This window comes from Salarias fasciatus, chromosome 18, assembly GCF_902148845.1.
Source record: "Salarias fasciatus chromosome 18, fSalaFa1.1, whole genome shotgun sequence".
Lineage (NCBI taxonomy): Eukaryota > Metazoa > Chordata > Actinopteri > Blenniiformes > Blenniidae > Salarias > Salarias fasciatus.
In genome coordinates this window covers 14986258-15011749 of record NC_043762.1, presented here as the reverse complement: position 1 = coordinate 15011749, position 25492 = coordinate 14986258, and the positions used below count along the sequence as shown (strand labels likewise).

Here is a 25492-nt window from a genome sequence, read left to right as displayed (position 1 = left end):
GGTGTCTTTTTGCATAGCAAAATTTGACATTATAGAGCGCGTGTGTGAAAACGTTCAAACAAAAGTGCATCCAACGCATATATTCCAATCCAGACTGACCTGACTGATTATATTCTCTTGGTTGTCCTGCTCATCCTCCAGAGGGGCGGCGGTGGTCTCCTGAGCCGCCGCTGCGCCAGGCGCGTCCCTTCCGGCTGCCAGCTGCGCCTCTCCCCGCTGACCGTCCGCGTCCTGAGCGGCGGTGCTCGCATCCCTGGCCGGGGAGGAAGCGTCCAGCTTCTCTTGCTCTTCTGGCAGCATCCTGCTGTCTGATAAGGAATCCGCGCTCCCGTTCGCTTCCAGCGCGTCCAGGCTGCGTAAAGCGCAGCAGAGGAGCAGCAGGGTCAGGACGCGGCGCAGCATGGCTCCGCGCGGCCGCAGCAGCGAGGACGGACCGCTTTCAGCAAATATCCCGCAGTGCATTCAGCTTTTCCACGATCTGGTTGCTTCAACTGAGGTCAGCGGATCCTTAGGCTTAGAAAAAAAAGAAGAAGAAGGAAAAAAAGCGGAGAGAAATAAGCGCAAGAATTGTATGAAGTCTAAATATGTTCAAATGGTAAAAGGAGGCATTTTTCTGGAGTGTCACATTTTAGATAAGCCTAAGCTCACTGTCGTGCGACGTGTCACACCAGGGATCAGAAAAATAAGGATGAGAGAGAGAGAGAGAGAGAGAGAGAGAGAGAGAGAGAGAGAGAGAGAGAGAGAGGTGAAGTCAGGTTGGACACTAAAGTTTTCCAGCCAATCAGATCGACTCTTTTATTTTGCCCAAAAAGCACAAGGAAGTTCCGTTTGGTGCAAAACTAAAGCTGGTGAATTTTAAAAGGTGAAGATGAGGACATAGAGGAGGCAATTAAAAAATGACAACAGCAACAACTCAAAAACTGATTTTAAGAGAACTATTACCTGCCAAATAACATGGATATATATGGAGAAAATGCAGGACTTCGAATGTCATGCAATAAGTTAATTAACTTTCCTTGGAAGATATCATACAATTTCTTTCCAATTTAAATTAAAAAAAAAAGCATCAAACTTGTGGAATTTTGTAAGGTTGGCGTGGGGCATTAAGATCGATGCTTCCTCTCAGTGTTTACCAGCAGATGGCTCTGCAGGCATGTTTGTGGCACGTGTGTGTTGTTGCAGTTGTTGTTTTGCATGCTGCTGCTGTGACACCACTCATTTTAACATATCCTCCCGCCCCACTCAGCGTCTCAACCACAGAGGAAATACTGTGGGTAAAGCCCTCCTGGCATGTTTCAGAAGCTCATCGAACTGACAGGCTCTCTGCAACGTTTCTCTCTGATAGATCTAATTAGTTGTTATAAAAGTATTTAAGAGAAAAAAGCAGGTACATTATGGGGGCATCTTCATCTGGCTTGTTGGATGAGACCAAAATCAGCCACATCAAAGGTAAATAACAATATTTTTGTTATTTTTTATGTAACTATTCTACCAACACTATATCTGACTGAGAGTAAAGTGGAGAAAGTGACAGATATTGTTAGAGAAGTAAAGAAGTCTACATTATGCAACAAGTATGATTTCCATTGTGCCTCAGTGTAAAGGTTTTGTGGTTTAGATTAGAACATGTTTTATTATACATGCTATTTAAGTAGGTAACTCTGCTCTTACTACTTTGACCAGACTGTGAATGTTTTAGTATTGTTTATAGATATAATACTATATATAAATCTATGGTTGTTTTGGAGACTGTAATGTGTTGTTGGATTGTCGTCTCCAAGGCAACATGGACGTGTTCTTATATTTATCAGGTGGTTTTGACTAAAGAGGTTGACAGGAAGCATGACGAAGGGTGTGAAATGTAGCCACAAGACGGCTTTCATTTGGCGCCGGTAACACCATGACTGGAACTGCAATAAAAATACACATCTTCAGTGAAAAATACACAACTTTGTGAGAAACCTGTTGAGTTTACAAGGCTGCCTATTTCCTCATGTGTGCATTCCTATACACACTATCAGCGCTGTCACATCTGGTCACTAATGTCCTCTGCAAACAAGAATGCAATTACAGTAATTTCCAACCATTATATTATCGTGGTTTGTCTGATCTCTCTCCGTCTCACTCAGTTCATATGGAAGATGAAAGTCAAACCGGGCTGAGACCCACTCCTCCAATATGAGATACTGTGGACACACACTGTAAACAAATGATAAACAGCCGATTATGACATTATCTTCCATTGCAATCCAAATTGTAGGCATACCAGGGCACATAGCATTAAGTACATACTCTGGGAAAAGCTCAAGTTCATGAAATTTCCACAAACTGTGGACTTGTGAGTGCATTTCCTAGAGTTATTTGTGATGCATGAGATCATTCTGGTGTTTATTTCACCCTCATTAAGTACTTATTATCTCCCTGCTTACGTTACATAGAAACATGATCATAATGCTTAAAATATTCAGAGCAAACTTGTGTTTTCGGTGGTTCAAAACTCTAATTTCATTTACACAAAATCTTGCATCCATATCTTCTGTGATCACGACTGATTCAGCATGGTTAGTTCTGAAGAAACAGGAAGAAATGAGGAAGTTACCAAATACAATCACTTGATAAATGGCTTATCAAATGTTTTTCATACCGACTTTCAGCTTGGTGAAGTCTTGGTGGTTTTAAACTGAACGAAAACTTCGTGTCGATACTAAATCTTTAAAATGTGATACAACGGATAATTCTAACAGAAGAATCGGACTGATTAAGAGAGCTGACATTCAGCTTGAAAGCACAGAAGCTTCTGATATCTTCACTGCCTCACAGGATGTCAGTGGTGACACTAATAATGGCTCACTCTGGATTTCTGCAGAGGTGAATGCTAATTCTGACAGAACGGTCTCAGAATACACAATGCTTCTGAGAGCCAAAGCTGACCTTTACAATAATTGAGTGATGGTGATAATTATAAAACGATCGTAGTTTCAGCTAATAATGTATTGGAAATGTTAAAATGAGATACTTAGACCGTGAGTATTAACCGAGGAAGTGTTTTTATACTTATTAAATAATATGAGGGGCCTTTTTTTTTTTTTTTTTTTTTTTTTTTTTGTTTTGCTCAGGAGGGAAACTTCATACTTGTTTGATTTCTCTTCCAGGACTTGTTGAAAGTTCCCTCCAAAGCTTCAGTGGGTTTTACCATCAGCAGCATGCGGTCGCCTACTTTACACACCTGCAGCAGGAGGTGGAGCCCAAGAAGGAGGGGTGGGGCTTATTGTTGACCCAAAGGGTAAGAGCTGAATTCACCAGTTCAGTCATTGCATTCATCAGTCAACGCAGGAGTTCTCCGACAAAATGCACCTGCAAAACCACTGTCTGTGTGTGTGTGTGTGTGTGTGTGTTTGTAGCCTCAGTACTCTCCAGAGGAGGTGCTCTACCAAAGCAGTGTGAAGTTCTCCTGCTGGGATGAGCAGGGAAAGAAATGTAGAGAGAGATATGTCGTTCTGAGGAGAAACTACAGCCTGGAGATATATGACACACAGGAGGTGAAAAACACACATTCATCCCCAAATCATCTCCATCTGCTTTAGGTTATTGTGTTGACCGTTGTTTCCTGTTTGTGTTTCTTTCTGATTGAAGGCTTTCAGTCGCGGCGGTGCAGCGAAGATGGTCTTCCAGCCAGCAGGAGCCAGTGTTTTCACCACAGAGGAAGAGTCCAGAGCTCACCTGGAGAAAACCTGTGCTGGGATTCTCAATGGTGATTAGATGCTTAGAAATCTATGATCAAATTCAGACATTTAATCAGCTCATGAGATGATGCAAGGGATTATTTGCACTGATTATGACAGACGTTGTGTGTGTAGTCTGGAGTACAGTTCTGTATAAGAGCATGAAGTCTGGGCTTCACTCATCCACCAACAAGAACAAAGTCTTTTTTTTAAAGAGACATTGTGGCGTACGCTTACTTTTTGAGTATTGAATTAGTTTATTTTCACACACGAGCCTGATCAATACACAGCAGGCCTTTACTGTGCAGATCCAAAAAACAAACAAAAGCAAAATGTTCCCCGAAAGACTGACTTTGAAAAACAACAAGTCTGCAGTGTCAGAGCATTTACGCAACTCTCCAAAAGCAGAGAGATTTCAGGAAATATGAAGGGAAGTAAGATAAACTTCTCATTTTACGTTACCAGAAAGACTCGTTAAATGTAGATGTCCTGCTTTAAAGCAGCGATGTGGAAACTTTAAATAATGTTATTATTACAATGACTGAATCCTACAAAACTTATATTTTCTATACCCGAGGCCCAAATTAGACCTACTAATTAAAATATATGCATTTCACTGTTTTAGAAAGAATGCTCACTTTGTTAATCTCCTTGGGGAAATCCCTTTTATTCATCTTATTTCCTGAAAGTGGTGAGCAGCCACATTGCAGGGAGTTTTGGGTTTTGCTCAATGAGCCACAGTGGTGGTCTGTCAACTGTGGGATTCAAACCTGCAACCTTCCGGTCAAGCATCTGCTTCTCTAACCTCTTGGGCACCACTGCCCACTGTGTTTGGTCACAATATGGTTAAATGGGCTTCTTGCATCGTCGGTTTTTGGGAACTTGTTTCATGGGCAACAAAGAGGGCACACAGGGCCACATGTGACTGAGTCACATGGCAGCCAGCGGCAGCACATGCACCAAAACACCCCATCATGATTTTCAGTGCTTAAAAACCCTCTATGAAAACAAACAGATCATTTTTGTCATGTTAGAAAGGTCTATCTTGAGATTTGGTTAAATTTTTGCACATACTGTTGACATTCTTGTGTATTTGTTGCAGGAAATGCACTGATGGAAGCAAAAAGATGTTGCGCAATAGTGGCGATTACGTGAGGATTCCCACTTCACCTCATCCCGTCTGTAACACTGACGTCTCTGACATGTTTGTGTGCAGGAGTGAAAGAGGACTCCTCTTCCGGCGTGCCGTCTCCAGATGTGTCCGCTGTGTATCTGCACCTCCCTCACAGAGGCTACACCTGCTTTCTGTTTCAACAAGAGGAGGAACGAGACCACTTCCTTTCTGCCCTCAAGACCTGCATTCGGCACTGCAACCTTGGTGAAAGTCAAACACACTCACACACACACACACACACACACACACACACGTTCTCTACGGCAGTTAAAAATAATGTTGAAGTTTATCTTACATTTACAAGAAATAAAACCACAACACCAGCAAACCACATCAAATGAAGTCATTCGTTGTAAATTGCCAGTGAAGCGCGGCTGCCACCTGTCATCCAAAACTCCCACAGTGATCTGTGATATAATAATCTCATGAAACACATCTTCTGAAAACTGAGGGAAGTCCCCTGTGTTCTCTCAAATGTCAGCTATTAAATGTCAGGGACAGGTAATCAAAACTAGTCAATTACAATAACATCTTTCTTTTTTTGGTGACTTTAAATTGCATTTTGTAAAGTACTGAGCAATTATATCAAGTTGAGAAATGGCCCTTGATGTAAAATGATGTAGAGTCAGATCAAAATGTATAAATGTTTCGGTGGTTGTGTCATCTTCAGCCACGCATGTTGTGGCCGTTGTCTGGGAGACAGATAAAAATATTAACGCTGCTGACTTCCTGTGTGGTTTGCCAGGAAACAACCAAAAGACACGAGTCCTCAAGCGTTAACGGTGCGAAAGAAGCACGTCATATCTGAGACAAGCTAAAACTAGATTCTGTGTATTGCTTCCATCCACCAACATTTGTTCATGAATTAAAGTGAATCAGTCCCTCGATGGTGAAATCAGATAAATGATTTTACACTTGTCAGTTCTTTTTTTTTAAAATCTGCATTCGAGTGATTCATACTGATAGTGTTGATGATAACAAGAAATACTCTGCACGAGCACTTGTGCGGCTCTCTGTTCCTCAAATTTGTGAAATCAGTCAATTAAGGGGATAAAACTCAAACAAAGTTTAAGAAGTGGACCTCAGGAGACAGAGACATTTTCTGTATACGGCCAGAAAAGAACAAAGGTTTCCCAGTCCTGTCATTATAATGAAATATTTCCAAAAACAGATAGAGTCTGTTCATATCTGAAAAAGATCTGAGGGAACCATTTTTACCAGTCCACATTTAAGTATCTGTGGCATCACTCATGTATGAACTGTTCAGATAAAATGGGACAGAGTGTTTGTTCATGTGAGGGGTGACGGTTAATAGTTTTGAGTTCACACTTTGTCCAACTTGATGAAAAATCAAGATAAAATATCATCAGAGGAAACAGAAGTTCAGAGAAACAAAAAAAAAAAAAAAGCATGACATCCACCAAACTCCTTTCCAGTTCTAACTAAATCCGTGTTTCAGACCCCTGGAGTGACTCGTCATATGAGAGTCAAGCATTCGCCCGAGCCCTGCGGTTGTACCGGCAGGACAAGGGATGCTATGAATCCTGGGAAATTCTTCTGGGCACCGAGGGGCAGGTTGGCAAAGACAAACACGTGCACGAGTTCTCTAACCCCTTCATGGCTCCAGGTCCACGTGTTGCATAATCCCTGGGCTTGTATCTGTTTAGGTGCTGGCCTCGCAGGTGATGGAGGAAGTGTTGCCATGGTTACAGAGCCAGCTCCAGTCCCGAGTGAAAGGCAAGAAGACTGAAAGGATACGACTGTGGCTAGCAGTGAGTCCAGGATACACACTCACGTCCTCGTGGTAACACGGGAAGTGCGAACAGTTTTCTGAAAGCAGCATAGTGCACCTGAAAACTTTCATCTGTTATGAATAATTAACCGAGAAACCTTCACTCCATTATGAATGTATTTAGAAAAAAAAAATCCCATTTTCCAAGATCTATTTCTCTTTGAATTGATTTATTCCAGTTTATATTGAGGTCTGTCTGAGTGTGTAGTGAAAGATATAATGAAGAAGCAGTAGCTCAGTAGCCCAGCATCACACAGCACACACCAGTACAGACAAGATTAACTACAGAAGCGCAAATAGCTGCTAAAAAAGTTAGACTAAAACAAAGCAACATTCTTATCTTTTCCTCAACATCAAATGTATTGATTATTGTTTAACCATGATTTGATGAAACTGCATATATGATAATAAATCTCGGGAGTATTTCTGTGCACACAGACAGTGCAGGCCACCTACATGCTGGTGCTGGAACAGGTGAACACAAGTCTGGAGGCTCTGAGGGCCGAGTGTCGTCAAACAGCATCAGCCAATCAGACCCTCATCAGATCCAATCTGGACCAGATAACGTCCTCTCTGCGCTTCCTGGAGCAGAAAGTCAGAGGTACAATCAGCTGACGGTCAACACTGTTTTAATTCTTCACTTTTTCTCAACATTCAAACATATGTTTGAATATTTTCCAGATGCAATTTGTGAGGAAGCAGAGAAAGTGTGCAGTGAGTCTGTGTCGCCCTACATGTCCTCCATCCTTGAAGTGCTCACAGAGCATGTGAGTGCAGGGGTCACCGGGATGAGAGACACTCTGCACTCTCAGATGAACTCGGCTTTCGCAAACTCAAACGGAGGAGCAGAGAAGCTACAGAAGGTAACATGAGCCTTTTCACAGTGGGAGAATGACTTCGGCCTGCCAGAGCCACACTGTACTAAACAACAGCGTTCTAACAGACACTTAATCTCAGCCTAACAAGGCATAGCGCCTCTTTATTTGTTATAAATGCAGCAGGTAAGAACATTAAGAACGCCAGCTGTATTTCATTTACTCACACATAAATACAGCAGGTCATTTGTTGTTGACAAATAAACTTTTGACTCTGATAAGTGTGTTTTTTTCAGCAACAAATACACATGCATGGCTTATATTGAGACAGAAATTAAGGGAGGATAATGCTTATTTTCAATATAAATGTAGATGTATTTTTATGTTACGATTTGATATTATAAAAAAGAAAAAAAATTCAAATTAAAAAAAGAATTGAAAATGCATTCATTTTCCACTAGAGGGAGCTCATGTAGGAGTAATGACAGTAAATGAATAATATAAATGTGTACAGGATGGGCTTTTTTTCCCTGCTTGATGGTGGAAGCAGCTTTTTGTGTTTTTGTTGAGGATTTGAAGAGTCTGTACCTTGTTGCAAAGGACAGGAGAGAAAACGGGTGCTGTCCAAGTAGGATGTGGTCAGTTAATTAGTTAATGTAGTTAATCTGGATACATCTGTGTGTGCTTCCTTCAGGCCTTGTCCAGCCTGAGCTCCATCAGTCTGGATGAGTGCTACAAGCAGGTGGACGGGTTCTCCGAGAAAGTGGATTTGAAGCAGCGTTTTGGATTGAGCAGCACCCAGAGGCTGCTTCACTCTGCTCACATGGAGATACAGAAGGTATGAAGCAAAATCTGAAGGGAAACTGAGAATTTTGTTGAGAGAAAATAGAAAAATGATCAAACCATACGTGTATTTATGCTGCAGCTGCAGGACAGTGCGGTCTACACACTGGAGAAGTATCTACAGTCATCAGCCAAACAGTCTTCTCGGGTCCCTGTGAAGATGGAGAGAGCTAAAGAAAGAGTGCTGAAGGTAAGACAGTTAAAAAGAAAAAATCCAATGTAAGATCAATGATAATCACTACAGATGGAAATGTAAGGGAATCTGGGAGTGATCTCACTGATGGTGTGTGTGTGTGTGTGTGTGTGTGTGTGTGTGTGTGTGTGTGTGTGTGTGTGTGTGTGTGTGTGTGTGTGTGTGTGTGTCTGAGCAGCAGCTGGATTACGACAGCAGGGTGGTTCAGAGGAGGCTCTATGAAGAAGCTCTGCTGGAGATCGCTCTGCCCTGCCTCACCAGACAGATGGACAACAAGTGGAAAACTGTGCGTCGTCTCTGGACTCGCTCTCGTTGTATCGCATTGTATCACTGACATTAATGCTAAGTTTGTTTTTTTTCATTCAGGAGCTGCAGCAGTTTGAGCAGTACATTTTCTCCGACAACAGCAGCTTTATTCTGGTGCAAAATATCTACAACGATGCTCTGCGAACCATCCTCAGCGAAGAGATAATGAAAGGTAAATATGCTGCAGTTTGTTTGATATGGTTTATTTTGCCCTTGCTCTTCTTATACAGATTTATTTCTTGCTTTAACCCGTTTCTTATATTTATTGGTACTAAAAACTGACTCAGCTTCACAATCAGTATTAGTTTGCCAGCGCAGTGCACTGAAAATCACATTATCCGGCAGAGTACTCAAGGTCTTCTTTCTTCATTTCCCCATCGCTGGCTTTGTGGATTTCATACCAAACTCAGTGTCTTATAATGAATCTAACAATATCGGCCATGCTGCGAGCCCACAGTATGAGAACAGTGCCTTGTATGGTTGTCCTCCAGAGCAGATATGCTAACCTCTTGTTTTCCTCTCCATCAGTGGTGCAGGATGCTGCCGGTAAGAAGAGCAACAGTCTCCATTTAGACGTCTCAGATCTGGCTCTGAGTCAGTACAGCCTGCTGGAGCCGACTCCCCCTCGCTCTGCACCGGGCAGCCCAGCCATTCAAGTTCGAGAACTCTCCTCAGCGGGAACCAGTGACCATCATCAAGCCGCCGCCGTGCTGGACGACAGAGGCCAAGCAGCTGATGCTGACCCTCAGCTCGAACCAAAACTTGGCGCTGATGCAAAGTCTGAACAAAGTGCTCCAAATATGCCCGAGCAGGGCGTAGTGCTGAACTCTCCCATGCTTCTCGTTACACAGTTTGAAGACCCTAAAAGCAAAGAGGCTTCATGCACCAACCAAACAAGTGAAGAGGTCCAGATTGGCACTGATGAGCCATCGAAAGCAACGGAGTCGGTTGAATGTAGCAGCTGTGAAGCTGCTGTTACACATGACGTCAATACACCCAGTCCACCTGCTGACCTGGAAGCAGTGATCACACACACTCCTGAGTCCTCTCCTCTGGTTTCACCTCAGTCTGAAGATTCCCAGGCTGCAGCCCCTCAGATCTCTGTTTCACCCGAGCCCTGCGCAGTGCTCCCTGTGATGGCTGCAGCAGATCAGCGCGATGAGTCTGAAAACAGAGAAACAGGCATCAAGAACACAGATGAAGTCCAGACTGGAGCTAGTGATCGATCAGCAGCGGCAGAAGCAGATGAATCGTCCCATTCTGAATCAGCTGCCACAGATGATGCGTGTACGGTTGCTGAAGCGGAGGTTGAGATCACAGGTTCTCCTGATCCATCCCTCCTGGCGTCACCAGAGCCTCCGAATGCCCAAGCTGGATGTGATCAGCCTGCAATGGAAGAAAGCTGTGTTCCCCTCAGTCCCGCCATGTCAGATGAACTCTCAAAGGAGGTCGTTCCCACCCAGCTGCCATCACCTGGCGCAGAGAGTTCTGGAATCAGCCTGGGCTCCCTGAGTGAGGCCATTTGCTGCAGCTCCGCACAGACTTCTGTTCCTCAGACGGCGGTGAAGGAAAGGACTGACAGAGCCGTTTACCTGACCGGGGAAATTAAAAACAACTGGTTGTTGGAGAGGCTGAGTGAGGAGAAACAGAAAGAGGCTGCGGAGGTATCTGGAAAGGAGGTGAATGACGGGGCGAAAGAGGAAGCAGAGAAAGAAGAGGAGAGAGATGTAGCTCAAATAGAGAATGAGGCCGTTGATGAAGGGTACAGATCCTCTGGTTCACCAGCAGAGAGCACCACTGCCTTAACCACGCAGAGAGAAGAAGCCGAAGACGGGCTAAACGATGGAGAAACTGGTGCTGAGATGGAAGCGGAGCTCAAAAAAGATGTGGAAAAAGAGGGAAACCATGCTGAGGGAGAGAAGGTCTCCGAGGAAGAAGCTCTCCAGAGTCCTCCGCCAACAGGATCAGATCCAGACTCTGCTCCTGAGCTGCTGCCCGACAGCGTGGCTGTCATCAGAGGACTGGTGACTGAGATCACTGAGGTGGAGGAAATAATCACCCCCCCATCCTCACAGAGCACGCTCTGAGAAGAGCAAGAACGAGTTCCTGCTGTCCGTCAGTTCAACTTAAATCAACTTATCAGTTTCTTATTAATTGGAATTCAACATGTAAAAAATGTAGAGGGGACTCCTGATAGAAAGTTGCATTCTTTTTAAACAAATTTCCTACCTTATGATATAAAAAAGGTGTTTTCAAAAAGTATGAAGAATTTTCTGTAATAAAGCATAAAACGATGTCCACATGGTGTTTGTGTCAACATTGAATTACACTGATAACTCATCAAATGAATATGCAACACTTATGTTTTTGTGTTGCTGAAGTCAAGAGAGAAACAAACAACACAAATTCATCACAATGGAAAAGCTCAGAGCTTCAACATTTAACCAAATGTTTGTATTAGATACAGAATATGGAAGTACAGAATATATCATCAGACATTTCATGGAAGAGAAAATTCAGTGAAAGTTGATATAAACCCAAAGAAAAATAATTAGTTCACAGACAGACATCAAATAAAGCTGAGGTCTTTAAAGTTCATAAAACTGGATATTTTTACAGTAATTACGCACAACCTTGATGGATTTTTTATGCTTTCATACAAGAGCTACATAAAATCTTGATTATGCTTGCAATAAAATGCTTTAAAAACACAAAGTCAGTTCACAATTGGGAAAATCATGACTGTTAAAAACTGCAGCATAGGGAGATGAGCTTAACGGGAAATGTTATGCAGACATCTGACATGAAGTTTGAATTGATATACTCTGCATTTATACTTGAAGTGATCACTTTATCAAAACAAGAATTCACTAACGCTCGGTATATTAACAACAAGGCAGGTTCTCGCATGTAAACAGACGACAATGAGTTCATGAAAATTAACGAGACTTTTTTTTTTTGACCACAAAAACTTGTTGAATAATTTCTGCTGCATTGTTGAAAACAGCATCAATCACAACATTTTAGGAATTGGTGGACGAAGAGGCGCAGGTGTTCAGGATCTTCTGGATGACCTCGACCTTGATGTTGCCTTCTATTGCCTGATAAAGCTTCCCGATGGTGCATCCGATGCTCCCCTCTTTCATTTTCCAGCGCTCCAGCATCTGGTGCACCATCTCCGGCAGGCCGTCCCGGTAGTAGTCATGCTCTATGGTCTCTATTTCCACGCTGGTCAGGCCGAGGCGCCGCGCGCAGCGCTTCCATTTGACGCCCATGTTGTCCCGAAGCAGGTCCAGGTGCTCCTCGGTCACGGCGCGGTCCTCTGAATAAAGCAAGAAGGAAATATATCAGCGGGACAAAATCATTCTCAAGTTTAGAGAAAGTGTTTCAAGTACTTGCACAGTTTGTTAAAGTTCAGTGACTCTAAAAAAAAATGGTAACTTCTGCATCATTCCAACGTCAGAGGAATTGAGTGAAGGGGGTGAATGTTCTGGGGGGGGGGGGGGGGTTAATTAATTAGTGAGAAATTGAAGCAGTGGTTCCTCGTCAATGAACTTTGAGTAACCATCAGCGAACAAAACAAGCAGAGGAAATCCAGACCGATGCATGCTCGGAACAGCAGCTCAGCAAAACCATGCAACCGACTACTGTGGATGAAGAGATGTGTCTATAAAGCAGTGCAGAACTTTTAGACCAGCTCTCTGCAGCAGGCAGTTTTTCATGCGGCCCTACAGGAGAATTAACATGCAATATTACCAAGAGGAAGATAGCAAGAACGTGGCATTAAGATAAATACTACAAGTCTGCTCTTTCGATCTTGAGTTTATGGAGTTATTCATTGATTTGCTGATCTTGGCTGGTTCCCCGCCCCCCAGAACACTGGAGTATTTTCACATCACATAATTTACTTTTCAGAAATTTGATGTTATTAAAATAAAACTGACATAACGTGAAAAAGAAAACATTCAGATATCATTCCAAGAGACTGTAAGTTAAAAATTTAATGAGGCAGAAAATACAACAGATTTCTTGAGGTTCAAAAATGTAAGTTAACAGGCTGAACTTTAAGCTTTAAAAGTGCAACATTTGATACTAGTTGTAAAATGTAAAATAAAAAAATATGTCATGTAAAATTGGGTTTATATTTCGCAAAATATACAAAAGAAAAATTATCATTACCATCAAGAATTTATGATCACATTTGAAACCTTGAGTGCATAAATAGTGAATAAGCACACAAGGGTGTCTGTGGTGTGAGAACAAAGTTATGGTTTACCATATTTCCTAATGCCTTCTTTGATGGGAGAGTTAGCGCAGTCGTTAGCAGGCACAGATAATGAACTAAGGGGGGACTCATGACCTCTGATACTCATCGTGTTATTGCTTCCAATCTGGAGCCCGCTGACATTTTGGATGTAAAGAGATCCTGGAATGATCACAAAACAGACAGAAAATCACAGCGGTCAAATATGTTGACGCCTCAGGCAGCCGGATCTAAACACTGATATGTTTGTGTACCTGGATCCTGTGGCGAGACACATTTCAAAGGGTTTAAAAAACGGCCCAGAGTGCTGTCCGGTGCGGACGTGTCAGACACTGGGAATGCCGGCCAGGACCGCTGGCGGTCCAGGTGGGAGTGGGGGTGCTGCTGGTTGAGCTGTGAGAGCGAAGGTGAGCTGATGGACGACGGCAGCGGGGAAAGAAGGGAGGAGTTGACCGACTCGGGCTGATACCAGGCCTCCTCCGGGCTGCTGGGCTGCACCGGCTCGGCCTTCGTCCAGGTGTGGACCGACGATCTCTCCTGCTCGGGATGCCTCAGTGGCTGATCTGATACTTGGAGGCGGTTGGGCTGGACAGGATTGGAGTGGCAGCAGTTGGCCGCTGCAGGCTGGTTCTCACTGTTGTAGCTGCCATGCTTGTGGTACTGCAACTCACGGTGCAGTTTCTCCTCTAGAACAGAAAGGTCTCCAGGTCTCGCGTCCGTCTGGAGACCCCCCACAGAGGGTTCATACTGGATGTTGTGAAGGTCTTCAATACTGGCTTCAACTGGAGTCGACAGGCTTCTGTCTGAACTCACTAAAGGAGCTGGGGAATCTGGAAGGTCAAGAGAGAAAATTAAGGAAATAAAACGTGATGCTTTTCAACAGATTTGAGATTTTTGAGCATTTTAATAAGAGTATCTGGTTTAATGACTTACTGACCGTGACCACTTGGTGGAAAACTTTCATTAGTCAGTGACAAAGATTTCATCCTCTCGAGCAGTTCGTCTGGACCTTCATATATATTCTAACAAATGAGAAGGATGATATGAAGTGTAATGCTAGCAATCTGCAGTTTTATAATGTCTTCTCTGATTATTGCACAAGAGTTAAAGGTCAAGAATTGAAGGATTTGCCCTCACCCCCAAATGAAGCAAATCTTCCTCCACCTGTGGTTCAAGTTGTTTCTTGTAGAAAGGAAGGAAAGCTTCATAGCACTCTGCAAGAAAGGTGAAAGGAAGCAAAGTGATGACAGGGGGACTAGCTATCACAATTCAATTCTTCTGCTTGAATTTTAACAGCTGAAAGGAAAGAATATAAGCAGTGATAAAGACACTCAACACAACAGTGTCGATCAGTTATTTTCAAGTGTGGATCATGTAACCACTGGGAGGCGCCAGAGAAGAACAACAAGGGGAAAGAGTGATAAAGCTATTTCAGGGTTGGGAGCAAAATGCATTGACTACAGAGAATAGAAGTTATTAAAGAACTGAAACAGTCAACAACATTAGTTGTAATGTTAACTCTAACAAAAAAAAACCCCACACTGATGTTATGACAAAAAAATAGTTAAAAAAAGATGTAAATTTTGCAAACAGGAGGTGGAAATTCATTTAAGCCAACGAATTTGAGGTACCTGGACGAAAACACAAAGACCAAAAGGCGCTCTGCAGCTTTAAATAAACACTAACAGGCATACCTTTGAACGTCGGCCGCTGCTGTGGATCGTCGTGCCAGCATCTCTTCATGAGGTTGATCATCTCCTCGGGCGTGTCGCCGGGGACCAGCTCCTCTGCTGGCCGGTCGCCGTTCCGAACACACTGGCTGATGTGGTCTTCGCTTCTCGCATCTGGGCATCACAACACGTTCCACTCAAACGTCCGCACGCCTGCATCGGGACTCGGTAAAGCCTTGATAAAGCGTTCTTACTGGCATACGGTTCTTGGCCTGTGAGGATGACCCACAGCACGATGGCGAAGCTGTAGACGTCAGACTTCTCGGTGGAGACGGTGTGGATGCTCTCCAGGTGCTCCGGAGCCATGTAGCTCAGCGTTCCTGCACCTCTTGCTCCGGCTGATCGGCCCCGACTCTTCCTGCGAGACTCCTGCTTTGTGAGCTTGCTCCATGTCTGGCAGGTGGCCAAGCCAAGGTCTGCTATCTACACAACACACACACACACACACACACACAAAACAAATACATGAAATAAGACACTAGTTGGTGATTGTGACCACCATCCCAAAGTGTCACGCACCTTTATGTGAAAGTCCTTGTCCACTAAAATGTTTTCTGGCTTGATGTCTTTGTGGATGACGAGTCTTTCTGTCAGATAAATCATGCCTTCTAAAATCTCCAAAATGATTCTTCCCTTGATGGAAAGTGGCACATCTACCTAAGAGCAGGGAGAGAAAGATAAAGAATTAATTCAATTAACTTAAAACAACAAATGATTTATTACCCAAAGACAAACACACAGAGGATGGAAAACATTCGAAAAAGTTACACACAGTTTATGTGTGTTATAATCTTTATCATGGAAGCAACCACATTTGGCAACTTCCACTTTTCTTCCCGTTTCTCCCAAACAAACAAAAATAACTAAAAGACAGTCTGAGAAAACATGATCAAACAGTTGCGGTTAACATTGAGACAGTTGTTATCTGTGCAGGATGTGTGAAACTTCTGGTTTGCGCTGTTGGATTTTGGGCCTTTGTCTTTGTATAAAATCTCTTCCTCAACGTCGGGACGCCTGACAGACGTATTTCTCTCCCTCCAGAGAGATGAACACAGTGCATTTATGGATATGCACATTGCTCTGAGCTATGGGTGTGTGAGTGTGTGTGCATGATATACAGACGTGAACAAAACTGTTGGTACCCTTCATTTAACTAAAGAAAAATTCACAGTGGTCAGAGAAATAACTTGAATCTGATGAAAGTAGAAATAAAAAATTCTGTGAAATTTAACCAATGAAAGTCAGACACTGTTTTTCAACCATGCTTCAACAGAATTATTAAAGAAAATAAACTCAAGAAACAGGCCTGGACAAAAATGATGGTATCCCTAGAAAAGACTGAAAATGATGTGACCAGAGGGACATGTCAGTCCAAGGTGTGTCCACTAATTAGCATCACAGGTGTCTGCAATCTTGTAATCAGTCAGCGGCTCATATAGAGGGCGACAGGGAGTCACATGAAGTGGACCACACTCGACATGGACCAGAGGAAGCAAAGGAAAGAGTTGTCTCTGGAGATTAGAAAGAAAATTATACACAAGCATGTTAAAGGTGCATTAAGGAGTTTTACAACCTTAAAAATACTTATTTTCCACCATAAATATGTTTCACATTTTTAGTGATGTGTACAATGTGCCCTGACATATTCATTACAAGTACCTCTAACAGCGCTAAACTGTCACTTGAAAGTTGCAGTTCCGGTCTGGCACCAGCATTTTTTTGGGAGAATTTGAAAGGAATGACGTAATGCGCGCTCCGGCTGGTTAGGTTTCATTTTGTCCGCCATTACTCCGCCAGATGCTTAGTGAGCAACAACTGAGCAGGATCTTCCAGAAAGTAAGAAAAGACTGGCTTCTAGCACTGCCACAGCTCCACACAGACTCCACCAGGTAAAAGAAACTTAAATTTTACTCGAGCGCTACTAAAAGAGCGAGGAAGGAGTTCCTCTCTCCCGTGCACGCGAGCCACAGGCGCAAGTTTTTCACTAAGCTGCATTACGCCCAAGGCCTGCAGGGGGCGCTGTTTCGCATAAAACGTGCAAACTCCTTAATGCACCTTTAAAGGTGAAGGCTGTGAGACCATCTCCAAGCAGTTTGATGTTCCTGTGGCTACAGTTGCACATATTATTAAGAAATTCAAGATTGATGGGACTGGAGCCAACCTTCCTGGACGCGGCCGCAGGAGAAAACTGATGACAAATCAAAGAGACGGAAAATACGAATGGTAACTAAAGAGCTCAGAAAAACTTTTAAGAGATTAAAGGTGAGCTTCAAGCTGAAGGAACTTCAGTGTCGGATTGCACCATCCGTCGTCGTTTGAACCAAAGTGGACTTCATGGGAGACGACCAAGGAGGAGGACACCATTGTTAAAAACAAATCATAAAAAAGCCAGACTGGAATTTGCCAAACTACATTTTGACAAAACGCAAAGCTTCTGGGAGAATGTCCTATGGACAGATGAGACAAAAATGGAAGTTTTTGCCAAGGTACATCAGCTCTATGTTCACAGAAGGAAAAATGAAGCACATCAAGAAAAGCACACTGTCCCTGCTGTGAAACATGGAGGAGGCTCTGTTGTGTTCTGGGGCTGCTTTGCTGCATCTGGCACAAGGTGTCTTGAATCTGTGCAGGGTACGATGAAATCTCCAGACTATCAAGGGATTCTAGAGAGAAATGTGCTGCCAGTGTCAGAAAGCTTGGTCTCAGTTGCAGGTCATGGGTCTTGCAGAAGGACAATGACCCAAAACACACAGTTAAAAACACCCAAGAATGGCTCAGAGGAAAACATCAGACTATTCTCTGAGCCCTGACCTAAATCCTATCCAACATCTTTGGAAGGAGCTGAAACATGCCGTCTGGAAAAGGCACCTTCCAACCTGAGGCAACTGGAGCAGTTTGCTCATGAGGAGTGGAACAAAATACCTGCTGGAAGGTGCAGAAGTCTCTTTGACAGTTACAGGAATCGTTTGATTGCAGTGATCGCCTCGAAAGGTTGTGCAACTAAATATTAAGTTAAGGGTACCACCATTTTTGTCCAGGCCTGTTTCTTGAGTTTATTTTTTTTTAATAATTCTGTTGAAGCATGGTTGAAAAGCAGTGCCTGACTTTCATTATGGTTAAATTTCAGAGAATTTTTATTTACTACTACTTTTGTCAGATTCAAGTTGTTTATCTGGCCACTGTGAATTTTTCTTTCACTAAACGAAGGGTACTAACAATTCTGTCCACGTCTGAGTGTGTGTGAGAATTCCTGTATTCCTATCTCTGACGGCCCTGTAACTACGGCTGTAATGATTACTGGAATGATGATAAACCGCAAACAGGAAATTCCTGGCAGTTGGTAATGCTGTTTCAAATTTCAATCATCATTAAGACGATGTTTGATGAGCAGACTTCGAATAACTCATGGTGATACTGCTCATCTCTTTGAAAGGCAGCAACATGACCACAGGCCCGTTTGTACAGTTGGGCCCCGTACAGCAGCACAGCTGCCCAGACAGCGGATCAATTTCACACACAAGTATCGAGTGACAACGTTTTGAGAATAAAATGTTCCGTGATAAAAACAAATCTGAAAGAAAACACTGCAACATGTTTTTATCCCTACAGGAGCTGTGTGTGTGTGCGTGCGTGCGTGTGTGCGTGCAGTGAAAGGGTCCTTTCTGTGCCAGTTGTTCTGCAATCTGCGAGATTAGATCTCATACATGAATACTGAATGTGAAGAAAATACTTTTTATTCCACAATTTGCACAAAGTGCAGTTACCTCTTAGGGCCACAAGGCGGCCTCTTTATTCAATGATGGTATTATGTTGATGTTTTTGCCAGATTACTTTGTTTAAAGGGGCAGTGTTGCTTTGTTATGTACATTTGATTCTGACTTGAGGTAAATGAAGCAGTGAAAGTGTCCTTTCTTTCCCAGCTCTTCCTTAATTTGAAAGATTAGATGTAATTTCAAGTCCTGAATTTAAAATTTGAAGAAAGCAGTTTTGGTCTTTATGTTCAATTCACACAAAGTGCATTAACCTCTGACGGTGATAAGCCGCCAACCTTAATGCAACTTTGATTGCATGTATGTTTGATGTTTGCATGCATGCAAATATTTCAGTGTTTCTGCCAAGAGTGATTACACTGTGCTTTTTTTTTTCCAAAATGAAACTTGGTTAAATGTTTTCAGTGTGTGTATCAGCATTCCTTGCATATTCTGAACACATATCAACAATACTGTGATAATAATGATAACCAAGATAATTTTGGTCACAATAACTGACCTATTTTCCTATCGTTACATCTCTACCCGCAACCTCTGCAGGGCGTATTGCCACTAAAGTCACTTTCAAAAAAAAATCCCACAGTCTGGTAGCTTTTAGGTTTTTTTTTTTTTTTGTTTTGTTTGTTTTTTTTTTTTACTGAATTCTGTTTTTGCTACACTGACTTGAAAAAGTCACAAAACTATTGAAATATCCTTCAACATTCAATGGGTTAAAAAGTATTTCCAAATCTAACCTAAATAAGACTAAATTAAATTTAAAGTGAACTGAGGTCATAAAAGTAGAGGGATAAACACTTTCACTTCACAGCGACAGTGTCCTGGTTGGAGCAGCAGTTCCCTGGTTGCTGTCAGGCTGTGGTAAAATCTTTTAACATATACAGTTAATAAAAGGCCCAATCACATGCTGAGCAGCAATAATTCATGTGATCCATTTCAGAGGCTGAGCTTGATAAGAAAGTATGTAAGAAACATCCCAATCACAGTCCAGTTGAATTTATTTTCAGTGTGACGGCGGATGTGAAATGTACTGACTGTTTCCAGCATGTTCAGCAGGTTTCCTCTGGGGATGAGTTCCATGACGAGAGAGCAGTCTCTGTCCTCCATGATCACACCCAGCAACTTGACCACGCGCTCGTGGTTCAGGCTCGCCATGATGCTTCCCTCCTCCAGCAGAGAACGCTTGCTGTCCCTGAAAAGTATTGCGTAAATGACAAATGTGACACTTTGCACATGTACATCGGCAGTTAATGCTCAACACTGTGACGAACACTGTTTTAGAACTGAAAGCAAATGTGCCGGGAATAAAACAACACGGCCATTTTTTGGTTTTCAACCTTTTCCCCCAGAAGCTTACACATTTGCTGCTGTTATGCCACAATTAAAAATGAACAAAATCTTTTTTCAAACTATGTGTCGCTTGCTGTAAAATTTCACAAATGCAATATACAAAAATCAGGCAGAGCCTCAGCTCTGAAAACGGATGCTGAAGCTACATCCCTTTTTAAAGAGCAAGGCTTCCTCTTCTCCCTGAAAAGGGGGAAGTGATTCGAGAAGGAAATCAGTCTTTTTCAATGTGCTCTTTTTAGGGAATAAAAGTTTAGTCTTTCTTGGGTTTTGTGGAATAAACATACATAAATTGATTAAAAAAAAGAAAAAAAATATGAACTAAAAATACATTTATCAGTATGTGCTGATGGTTATATAATCATTAGTATTAAATAAATAACACTACAACACCTAAATCTGTGAACAAAGACACTGGTGCTCTTAAAATGCAAATGAAAAGAGGTCATACAAAAAAAAAGTTCAAGATTTTTGTTTCTTTTTAACAAGCTGTGTGCATTCTAAACAGGGAAACTAACACGCATCTAAAGTTTCTTACATTTTATTTGTGAAAGCATGAGGTGCAAATAAACCTATAAAACCATAATGACATGAAAGGATTGAGTGGGTCACTCAAGCACAGCATCAGAAGTGCATTCAAAATATATTTTGAGCAGGAGAAGAACTGGACCACTCTGTAAATCTGCTAACTTGTCTTTTTGTGGTGTATTTTATCAGAAAACCAGCGGAGGAACACCGGAGAAGCTGTGAAGTCTCCACAGTCAGTGATGAATTGAACTTTAATTGAACTACTGCTGCAGATCCACTGTGTGTGTGTTGTTGTTTTTTGGTTCAAAGTCACTAAAGCGACTGGCTGGAGAGTTCTGGACAGTTTCTGCTTTCTGCTGACAGGCTTTATACAGAAATGCTGATTTTGACAACCAGCAGGACTTTGCACCGTCCAGACCAATCAAACTCCTTACAGTTATATTACTGAGCTGTGACTAGACGGCTAACTGATCTGACCAACCTGCTCACAAAAGCCTATGGATGAAAAGAGGATGAGAGATGCCAGAATTCCAACACAAATTAAGTGGAAGGTGCTCTTACAGCAGCCAGGGATCAAACAGGTTGGTCAGCTCCACACCACAAAATAAACATTTATCCACTGAGTGACCAAATGTGCTCTTCTGGCCGGACATGTCTGCTTTTCACAACGTCTTTGGGACGTAATTTAAACTGCTGCATGACTTTATCACACAAATAGTCAGGACATGACATCTGAAAAAATCTGAATTGCAGCAGCATTCTGTCTGATCTGACCACAAAGTGATAAAGCATGAATGTTTTTCAGATTTTCAGAGAAACTGAAGAGTAAATTTCCCCATTTAGTGATTGAAGTATAGATTTTTTAAACTAGTGTCTTTGTGAAACTATTTTTGTACTGTATTGGATTTACATTACTAAACTGAAAACAAGATAAATTTTGTTCAAGCTGTTAAAAAAGTAGTTATTCAGAACATTATTTCAAGTTTCATTTATTTATGTGTCCAGTGAGACTTGAAAGAGAGCTGACATTAAGTTGTTATTGAGTTATTAAGAGGTATTGGATCCCTTTGAAATTATTTTTTTTTTAATATATTGAACTGTTATTCATTTTTCATGTATTATTTTAATCTCCTATGTGAAAGGTGCTAAATAAATAGCTATTTTCATTTTACTACCTCCACTGTTTCGTCAAACTAATTGATAGAGATTTTATTTAATGCATAGTAAAGCCGGGGGCTGCACAGTGACACAGTGGCCAGTGTTCTCGCCTCACTGTTGTCAAACACCAGCTGAGCCTTCCTTAATGATTCTCCCTCCCACAATCCAAAAAACATGCATGTGAGGTCAACTGGTGACCATAAACTGCCCAAAAGTATGAATGTGAGTGCGTGGCTGTCTGTCTCTGTGGGTTTGCCCTGTGATGGACTGGTGACCTGTCCAGGTGCACAGTTAGCTGGGATTGGCTCCAGTGACCCTGAACAGGATAAAGCAGTAAAGAAGAAGGAAGAATGAACAATAAAACATGTTTGAAAGCCTCTGAGTAGCCCATCTTAATTTGTATATTTGGTTGAAGCTGTATTGATTTCTTATACAACCAAATATTTGATCCACACAGTCTAAGCACAGCATACTGAATGCATTTAATTAGGAATGCGTCTTTGATTTCATTATCTTAAAGTCAGGCCAATTGTTGATGTAAAACTCATATTTTAAACTGCTGGATTTGGGATTTTCCAAAGCAGAAATCTGATTCTGGATTACTAACAGGAAGGTTTCCCTAGTCTTTCTTCCCAGAGGGGAGCAGGACACATGATTCAAGTTATGCAAAGGGGAAACCCCGGACCGTTCAGACCGTGACAGTAACACTGGAGACTTACTCGTTTCGCAGAGGGCCTGTATACAGTGTCTTTAACACCACCTGGCCCAGAGTGACATGATAGCAGAGGTAAACTTCTCCAAACCCTCCGTAGTCCAGAGGCTCCTTGATGATAAGATCCGCGGATCTCATATGGAGTGAGGACTGAGTCGCGGTGGCCATCCCTGTTTAACAAACAAACAAACAAAAAAGTACAACAAAATATGGAAACAAGACACTTCACGGCTCAAATATACTCGTCTAAAGCCGCTGTATTCTTCAGCACGGATATAATACAGAAAAGATAAGCTAATAGCATAAAGCGACGAAATCAAAACTCTGCGACGTTCAATACATTCATGAAGTAAGCTAACTCTTCAAATACATAGTTCCCCGCAACAAAGTGACTTTTGTAAGTGCTCATGCTCAATCCCAAAACACAAAAAACACAATTAAACTCTCTTTTCTCTCAATATTAACCAGAACCGGGTTGAAATTCCTACCAAATGGCAGCGCAGAGATCCTCAAACTGCACTTTGAATGTGTTTCCTGGATTTCCTCGATGAAATGAAACAAACTAGAAAGACTACAAACAGGCTTACTAGGCGATAACAGAACAGGAACCCTCAATACAGGACGGCGAGTAGAACTCCGAGTAACACAGAAATACATGCAATTGAAAATACTAAACAATATTACAGGACACAAATCCAAAGAGGTGGCTTTTCACATTTTAGTCAACACAGTTTTATCTTTTAAGACTTCTCTCTAAATATGTGTTTCTTCGCGTGTAGCTTTGCCGCCACCTACTGGTTAAAAGTGAGTATTACAAAAGCAATACGTTGAATAGAATAGAATAGAATAGAATAGAATAGAATAGAATAGAACACTTTATTAATCCCACAAGGAAACTTTTTATAGTGTTGCTCACACAAAATAGAACACAGAATAACTAGAAATTAAGAATGAGCAATTTTAAATACGAATATAATTATATTTTAAGATAAACAGTCTGGTATGATCACAGGAGAATAAAATAAAGTAACACAACAAATGCTGATTGCAGTGACACTTTATAGAGTCTTAGGAAGACAGTATCTCCTGTCTCCCGTGTCACTCTGTGGTGGACTTTTTGTTGACTAAAAAAGATTTAATCTCCTCGGGTAAATTTCAGACTTGTTTCCTTTCGTTAAATTATATGAACATAGCATAAATGGTTTATTGCTACACTATTACTGTCCTACTACTATATTGTAATATAATGCATTGTTATGATTTTTGATGATTTTTGTTTTTGTACTTTATTTCAAATATAAAAATAAAAGCAAAACAATAAATAGGTGGATTTAATTGATTTTAATGTTAGAAACCAAACCAAGTAAAATACTAGGCAGTGGAGACAGGTACATGTTTCTCACTGTCCAAGTTCACTTCACCAGATTCGGTTGTTTTATGATGCCTCCTTCCTGGACAAATTTGTGCATCAGCAATTTCCCGAAAACAAGTCTCCCCTGACAGGCCGGCTTGATTAACACCACAAACCATGCCAGTCACAGCAGAACCGACACATAAAATCCCAGCTTGAATAATTTTCTGACGAACACAAGCATAAAAAAAGATCCATTGATAAAATAAGCATTTGTGTGAAAGTGGAGCATGGGAAACCACCTGAATTGTCGCTGCTGACAGCGTGGGCGAATGTGCAGCCTTTTCTTGAACACTATGAATTCCTCCTATTGCACACTGAAACCACAACAAAACACCATCTCAATTATCTGTTTTAATCATCATATTTTACAGCTAACGAGTGTCTTTTGGTTTTCCTAATGTTAGCATCGATTGGCAATCATCCAGAAAGCTTTTTCCACTTTACCCGATAAAGAAACTAAATATCACACTGTTACCAGCAAACTAAAATGTCTTAAACTGATTCCATGATTTGTTTTATCAGATATCACAGATTTCCAATGGTTAATCTACATTATAGATTAACCATTAACTGTTTAACCGATTAACTGTTTGACCGATTAACCGTTAACCGATTAACTGCGCCTTGATTCACTTCACCTCATTGCCAATAGTAAATTATTCCAGATAATCAGCTATGAGACAAACACACATTGGGATATCATCAATCATATTTTATGAACATAGTAGTATCTGTTAATCTTATTGTTTAACCTGAGGCACGAGCACTAAACAATAACAGGTTGTGTGGACTGACAGCCGTTCACTGTCGGCCTCATTATCTTCGCAGAACTTCCATGTGCTGTGTTCTGGTGGTCATGCACATCCTCACACGGAACAACACATCAAGAGGAAGTTTGGCCGACCCGTGCCTGCCTGCCTGTGGTGAATCTTCTCTCGATGTGGGACAGACGGGTAGCAGCGCTTCCTGTTGGTGCAATCACGATAATTAACTCAGACCTATGAGGTGTCTTTTCTCTGTCGTAACGACACAGATTCCTCTGCTGCAGAGTGGTCTGCTAACACCTGCTTCAGAACCACAGTTTTTTTCTTCTTCTACCAGCAGAGATGTTGCAGACAGTGGGTGCTTCTGCTTGTAGTCTGTGATGTGTTGCATTGGGGTGGCAAACTGGGTAAACACAGGCTTTTGGCGGCAGCTCAGCGGTTGGTACAGTGAATCCTTCTGCCGGTGCTTTAAAATACTATTTAAAAAAAAAACGTGTTGTTTTTCCTCTGTCTCACCAGATCTAATGTGTTATAAAATGTACACAACACATATAACTGACAACATTTGATAGGTTCCCTTTTTGTTTTTGCTGTTTGTATCAAAAAATTGCTTTCATCTTGCAAACTCATGCGTAACCCCAAGGCCTAAAACTGGAGATGATCTGATGGTGAAACAATAGTCGCAACTGCTACACCACTGTGCACCTCACCAACATTTCATGCTCTGAAATTCCAGCCAAAGGCAGGTTCTCAAATCACTCTCACACATTTTTGGACTGTTTGGGGAACTTTTAGTACCTTGAGAAAACCTACACATCTATATGAAAACATGCATTTTCCAGTCAGAAATGCTCAGAGGCTGAACAGAGGTTGTGCTCCGCCTTATTTGTGCGAGTTGTCGTCATTTTTAAGTAATCATACAGTCTCTTGACAGGTCGAGGCATTTGGGATCATCCTGTTTGA

The 25492-nt window shown here is 41.8% G+C and overlaps 3 protein-coding genes across 4 annotated transcripts in view; 1 reads left to right on the top strand and 2 right to left on the bottom strand.

The window, feature by feature from the left end:
- Positions 1 to 648, bottom strand: part of LOC115406007 (olfactomedin-like protein 2B) — a 23968-nt gene extending 23320 nt beyond the window's left edge. The window contains exon 1 of the mRNA XM_030115853.1: positions 100 to 648. Within this exon, the coding sequence (XP_029971713.1) occupies positions 100 to 462 (363 nt within the window). The 5' untranslated portion in view covers positions 463 to 648. The remainder of the gene's footprint in view (positions 1 to 99) is intronic.
- Positions 649 to 1276: 628 nt separating this feature from the next.
- Positions 1277 to 11150, top strand: LOC115406039 (protein Niban-like). Its single transcript, XM_030115910.1, has 14 exons — positions 1277 to 1449; positions 3153 to 3283; positions 3402 to 3539; positions 3634 to 3751; positions 4939 to 5100; positions 6356 to 6471; positions 6564 to 6668; positions 7127 to 7289; positions 7370 to 7551; positions 8198 to 8341; positions 8429 to 8536; positions 8718 to 8825; positions 8906 to 9017; positions 9374 to 11150. Exons 1-14 carry the CDS (start codon positions 1395 to 1397, stop codon positions 10930 to 10932), a joined length of 3201 nt encoding a protein of 1066 aa, XP_029971770.1. The 5' UTR covers positions 1277 to 1394; the 3' UTR covers positions 10933 to 11150.
- A 575-nt stretch (positions 11151 to 11725) lies between these two features.
- On the bottom strand, positions 11726 to 22898 carry ripk1l (receptor (TNFRSF)-interacting serine-threonine kinase 1, like). 2 transcript variants are annotated; one of them, XM_030115832.1, is made up of 11 exons: positions 22840 to 22898; positions 22359 to 22521; positions 19642 to 19798; positions 15359 to 15496; positions 15034 to 15262; positions 14804 to 14953; positions 14247 to 14323; positions 14047 to 14131; positions 13364 to 13939; positions 13122 to 13271; positions 11726 to 12167 (listed from the first exon to the last, which is right to left on the bottom strand). In XM_030115832.1, the coding sequence occupies exons 2-11, from the start codon at positions 22517 to 22519 to the stop codon at positions 11869 to 11871; spliced, it is 2022 nt and encodes a 673-aa protein (XP_029971692.1). In that variant the 5' UTR covers positions 22520 to 22521; positions 22840 to 22898; the 3' UTR covers positions 11726 to 11868. The 2 variants fall into 2 exon arrangements, with proteins under 2 accessions (XP_029971692.1, XP_029971693.1); XM_030115833.1 differs by having other exon boundaries at positions 13206 to 13271.
- Between the last annotated feature and the right edge of the window lie 2594 nt (positions 22899 to 25492).